Raw genomic sequence first — 6000 nt, forward strand, 5'->3', positions numbered from 1 at the left:
CACCGTGGGCCTCACTGTTTTTGTGGTCGGAAAGCTCCGACTTTAAACTAACAATTTTCATATGTGCAAGAATAGAAATTTATGGACCATCCAATTTCTTGTACATTTGTGACATGTGTCCCAACATCACATCAAATGGTTAAAATCCATTTATAAGTCACATCAAAGAGTTGATTGATGTGATATGTAAATGAATTTTTACCATTTGATGTGATATTGGGACACATGTCACACATCTACAAGAAAATAGATCAGGAGGGCAGGGGTTCATAACCACGGTTGACCCCAATAGGTGGATTTGTACTTTCTGTATGGGATTTTCATTTCACATCATATCTATGGACTTTTTTGAATCTCATAGTGCACAAGAAGTACATGATCTCTCCAGAGCCTCACAACCGTATTGAGACATTACATGTTTCAAGGCAACTTTTTGATATCCTGAAATGTATGCAAGCTAGCTCTCAAAGTAGAACTTTGCCAGATTCTGTCATTCTTTCTGCTTTAATCCAAGTTTATCGGAACTCTCAGTCGAATGAAACTATTCCCTGGGGCATGATGTACGGATATTGAAAGTGTGCTGCAAACTCATTAGCTTATTTTGAATTCAACTAGTTCACTTCTAGGGTTTAAAGCCTGATTCCACTCTACTGAGCCTGCAGCTTTCAGACTTGGCTTTCGGACAAGTGGAACAGTAGTAAGGTAAACTCACTCTTCCTCTTCCTTTAGCAACTACTCCCCAACAGAAGAAAGAAGTCTGTTTCAAATCATCTGTGCGGGTTCTTTAGCATTATATTGCTGTATCGGGGATCACTTATTGTTTTTTCAGTTAATTATTTGATACAACAGTGCAATTATTTGATACAACAGTGCGAGCACAGACCGTACATATTTTAAAGTGAACCACTTCTTTAGCTAACAGCTACCAACTACCAACTAGACACCAATTGATGAATTCAAAATCTTCCACTTTCAGAAAGAGAAAAAAGAATTTCAATGTACATGATTAGATTCATGACATGCCAATGTAAAACAAAATATTATTTTTTAAGAGAATTTTAAATTTCTTTCATTTAAGCTCTTTTTTGTATCAATTCTCATTCTCTATTATGCCTATTTAAAAGAAAAAATTACAAGAATTCATTATTGCTCAAGAATGAAAAATGATTTGGTAAATTTTGTCAAAAAATAAATTATGGAGTGAAAAATAAGTTTGGAATGTCAAAATAAAAAATTGTTAGAAAATGATAAAGTAAAAAAAGAGAAGAGAAAATATATATATATATATATATATATATATATATATATTGCATAAATGAAGAGAATAAATTTCTGTCTATTATGGATTATGGTAGTTTTTCTATTATTTTAAATAAAAATAAAACTGATAATAGATACCAAACAATTTAAAATAATGAAAAAAATCTCATAAATGAGGATGATAATTAATACAAAAAAGGCCTTAGTCAAAACTAAATTTTGTTTTGACACTATACACAGTGTGATAAATCTAACCATGTCGATTTCTCTAATGAGTGGAAGACCCAGATTCCAAATTGGTTGCCCTTCCTAGATACCCATTTTGACAAATGCACTTCTGATTTTCATGGTTCCATTATTTCCGCAGGTAACAAGCAAGCTTATAGAGTGGCTACTAGTGGCAGCAGACAGGAACTTCAATTATTTGTCAGCATTTAGGCCGTCTTACTAATATATCGAACAATAAAACATCACCAAATAGGATTCCTAGAGACAGACAATCCACTCACAAATCAAATGCTTATGAATTTCACAGGCTTGGAGCTAACTGGAGCGAAGTTCTTGTTGTCTGAAGCAGTGGAAGGGAAAACTGGGTCGCACGAACTAAAATGCAACCATACGGAACAGGGACCCAAAGGCACGATGTGGCATAACTGGGGGTTTTCTGATAATGCAAGCAGTGAACAGCATGCTTCTGCTCATGCCTGTGAAGAAGAACATACCTTTCAGGACATTTTATCTCTTACAAACTTTTACCTGTCAACTGCATTATCATACATGCCTTTGATCTTCTTATTGTGCAAGTTCAAGATAACAAAGGTTTCTACTACTGGAGCAAGAGCATTTAAATTCAAGACAAGAAGGTTCTTAAAAAGAAACCCCCCCCCCCCCCCCCCCCAACAACACACACACACAAAAAAAAGGGTTACAAGAACAAAATAAGGATAAAAGCAGCAAGTTATGTGGAGTACCCATTCATATTTAGACTTAACTAATCTCCCATTCATCATAATGCATTATACAACTGAAGAATATTGTGTTCGGGTAAATACAGGCATACAGTAGACTTCCTATTGCCTCTTTTGCCCTTCTATGGTGCAATCATCTAGACACCATTATACCATCTCATGTATAATCTGATGCAGAAGACTAGTTCAGTGTTTTTGAGCCCTAGCCTTGCAGGGATCATAATCAAAGTGAACTTAAAATTTAATTATAAGCATTCACTAGGCCCCTAACATCAAACTTCATAAGCTACTGTCAGGATTCAAATAATTTTTTATCAACGAACTACCATTGCCATTACAATCCTATTACATTGAACAAAGAGCCACAGAACAATCAGCAGCGATTACATCAAAAAAATCATTCATGAATCCATTTAGTTAAACATACCAACCCTGCCAAACCTGCTAATTGACCATTAAAGCCCTGTAGGGTTTGGAATTCTTTGGTTTTTCCATTTGAAGTATTCCTTGTTTGTCCCACACAGACCTATGGGTGTGGGCTTGACATTGAGTACAAAAGCTCAAAACAAAGCAAAAGGTTTTAATTTCCAACACACATTTTCCTTCTAAGCGCATCACTATTTATAAAATAAACTTCACCCACATCACCAATCTATGTCCAGTCGGCCGCCCGTATGTGTATCATATTTAGTGATATGACTCAGATTAGACAGCAAAGTGATTTTTCACCCAGAAAAAGATGAGTGAATTGAGAAACAAAATTAGATTGATCAAGAGAATTTACTATTATTACTCTGGAAAACATGGGAAAGAAATAGAAGAGACGACATTTCTTTGGACCACTCATCCCAACTGGTTAATCAAATAAAGAAAAAGGAAACTAAAATACAACCTGATGCAAATGCTAACCTTTCTTAACTCCAACACCAGAAGCTGTATGTTTAAAACAACCGATATTGCATAATCTGACTGATCTCATCATATCTCCAAACCTGCCATGATCCGATTTCAAGAGTCAAAAAAACTAGATGCTTTAATATATATAAAGCAAACATATTGGTCACAAATGAATTAAATAAAGCACAAAAAATATATGGCATTCATAGCATCCAAGTTTTATCAGACCGATCAATGCTGTTCCTTGCTCTATCTGGCTGATCCATGCTGTTCCTTGCCTTCTCTGGCCGATCCAAACTCTTCCTTGATTTCTCTCTTCTGTCAGTGCTGGGCCTTGACTTCTCTTTTTGATCTGTGCTTGGCCTTGGCTTCTCTTTATGATCTATGCTGGACCTTGGGTTCTCTCTTTGATCTGTGCTTTGCCTTGATTTTTCCCTATTATCAGTACTACTCCGAGAAGGCTCTGGTTGATCCGCATTCTGATCACAAGCGTTTCTGAGTTCTGGAGGGGATTTTTCAATTGCTGATATGAACTTTTTGAGATGCCTGATGTACTCAGGGTAGAGTTCCAAGTTACAGTGATTCCCTCCTTTAAGCCACAAAGGTTCATACTTCTCTTTACAAAGCTCCCAGAGCTGTTTACCATGAGAGCAATCAACAACTTCATCTGCAGTTCCCTGCAAGCACCAAGGGCTAAAAATATCAACTAGGTTCAGAAATAACCAATTTAAGATGATTCAGTCAGAAGACAAAAATCAAGGATGCACTAATATCATTAACTTCAGTTGGAGAATGGCTACATCAAAGTTCAGTTGAATCAGCCAGTGAACCAACCACTTGCAACAAGCTGGCTGACATCCACCAAATCATATCCTTTCAGAAATAGTGGAGAACTACAATACCAAAGGAAGTTCAAATTGCACTGTCATGCCAACTGAATGTGTCGATGTAGCACACCCATAATACCTATGACTCCTACATCTCACCTAAGCAACCTCTTTTTCCTTGACCAAAAGCTATGAAACATCTTGGATGTTTAAAAACAAAGGACCAAGTTAGATATGTCACAAAAAAAGTAACTTAAGGATATCCCTGATCATTGTTTGAGACCTACAACTGGGACATACTCATAGTACATTTCAACGATGAAGAAAGCCACACAGTAGTTGAATGTTCATTGATTTCCATAGATCTTTCAATTAGAGCTCTGGTCCTCATCTTTGAGCAGGAACCAGTCTGGACTAATGATTTTATGGCACTGTGTGAATCAAACAATCTAAAGACGCTTAACAAAACAAAACCCAATAAAGAAAAAAAGATTGCGGAGAGTTTTTTTATGACATGGCTATCTTTGATAAATGCAGGGAGCCCAAGTAGAACCCTGATCTGGTATGTAAGTGGTTCAAGGTGGTACTTTTACTAGACACTAATGTATACTTTACAGGCCAAACATGCCAGGATGTCACTGTTTGATGAAAACATGCCATGCCTACTTCAAAAATGTCAAGAGGGAAAAAGAACATTTGGAAGAAACATACTCACATGAATTATTAAAACTGGGCACTTCACCAGGGGAATTTTATCAATATTCTGCACATAGAGATGGGAACTTATAAGTATATATAATTAACGCAATTTTTTTTTATTAACACATAATTCAGTAATTTACTAACATCATTTGTAGTAATTGCACATATCAAACACATATGAAAAAGAAGAAGAAGAAAAAATACCTTAAAAATGTCAAACCAATATGTTCGCTTCACAGGATACATGACTCGAAGCCCAGATAGGATCGGACTGTGAAGAACTATAGCTCTCAATCTAGGCAAACGACTACCCAAATCCACGGTGGGGCCGCTACCAACCGACTGACCATACAAAATAACGTCTTCCTGCTTTGCTCCATAAGTCTCTTCGAGACATCTAAAAGCAGCCTCTATATCCGCGTAAGTGTTTTGCTCGCTTGGCTTTTCATCAGCAGATATAAAAAACATAAGTATTTTTCAACTATTTCTGGAACTAAATTTTTCCTGAAATTCAAGAAATGCATACAAAAAAATGGCATACCTTCCCAGAGGACTGACCATATCCAGTGTAATCGTACCTGTTGAGATCGTGAAAACTCTATATCAGAAGAAAATAGACAAAAAGAAGGCCATGATTAAGTAAAACAGATTCCAAACCACACAAACGGGTTAATAACTTGATTGCCTCAACAGGAAATAGTTAAAGAGTGCATAGTCTCTACTAACCCCATCAAATTAACACGTAAGTGAAGACTAAGCTCTGTAAAGAGCTCAAACATCTGTCCCAAGTCGGCAGCGTTACCATGAGAGTACAACACAGTCAGCGACGCCGAGGGATTCTTCACATACATGGCAATTATCTCATTACCTCTCTTCGTACAAAGCTTCAACACATCAACGTTATCTTTCCGCGGAACATCAGAAATCATCAATTTCCCGGTTTTCTCATCAGCAACAAGCCTATATGACGGGGGATTCGGAGGAAAAAAAGCGAATTTCGCTGCCATGGATGAGGTTACGGCCCCCATCTTACTCCTAAGTTAACAAACAAGCCAAAAAAAATAAAGAACAAATTTTGGTTCTGGTGGATGGATCAGATCGAGGAGTGGAAGTACAGACGTCGTAATCTCACTTTCTGCATCGGAAGGATTACAAGATTGAAGCGTGAGATGAAAAGAGAAGTTTGATTAGGGTTATGGTTTTCGGTCTCGAGCACAAAATGGAAATCTATGAATCTAGGGTTCTTTGTTTTGATTTCTTTTTGTGGATCAGTACTGACGACTTGGTTGTGAGGGCTTGAAGGAGAACTGATCCAACTGATGCAGAAAGACTCACACACTGAAAAT

The 6000-nt window shown here is 37.0% G+C and overlaps 1 protein-coding gene across 2 annotated transcripts; it reads right to left on the reverse strand.

Moving 5' to 3' along the window:
• Positions 1–1523: 1523 nt before the first annotated feature.
• On the reverse strand, positions 1524–6000 carry LOC149013309 (alpha/beta-Hydrolases superfamily protein). 2 transcript variants are annotated; one of them, XM_089159031.1, is made up of 7 exons: positions 5381–6000; positions 5196–5232; positions 4859–5095; positions 4668–4715; positions 3354–3802; positions 3138–3220; positions 1524–1964 (listed from the first exon to the last, which is right to left on the reverse strand). In XM_089159031.1, exons 1-7 carry the CDS (start codon positions 5680–5682, stop codon positions 1864–1866), a joined length of 1257 nt encoding a protein of 418 aa, XP_089015157.1. In that variant the 5' UTR covers positions 5683–6000; the 3' UTR covers positions 1524–1863. The 2 variants fall into 2 exon arrangements, with proteins under 2 accessions (XP_089015157.1, XP_089015158.1); XM_089159032.1 differs by having other exon boundaries at positions 1881–1964; positions 3121–3220.

This window comes from Hakea prostrata, chromosome 6, assembly GCF_041222555.1.
Source record: "Hakea prostrata isolate BN-2017 chromosome 6, UWA_Hpros_2, whole genome shotgun sequence".
NCBI lineage: Eukaryota > Viridiplantae > Streptophyta > Magnoliopsida > Proteales > Proteaceae > Hakea > Hakea prostrata.

What these genes read in the sequence shown, in the direction of transcription:
- LOC149013309 (XM_089159031.1), bottom strand. Translation starts at nt 5,682, where the DNA reads ATGGGGGCCGTAACCTCATCCATGGCAGCGAAATTCGCTTTTTTTCCT. An exon ending in TTACGTGTTAATTTGATGGG is followed by an intron (nt 5,233 to 5,380) that starts GTTAGTAGAGAC and finishes CGATCTCAACAG; the next exon opens with GTACGATTACACTGGATATG. An exon ending in TGGTGTTGGAGTTAAGAAAG is followed by an intron (nt 1,965 to 3,137) that starts GTTAGCATTTGC and finishes TCTTCTTCACAG; the next exon opens with GCATGAGCAGAAGCATGCTG.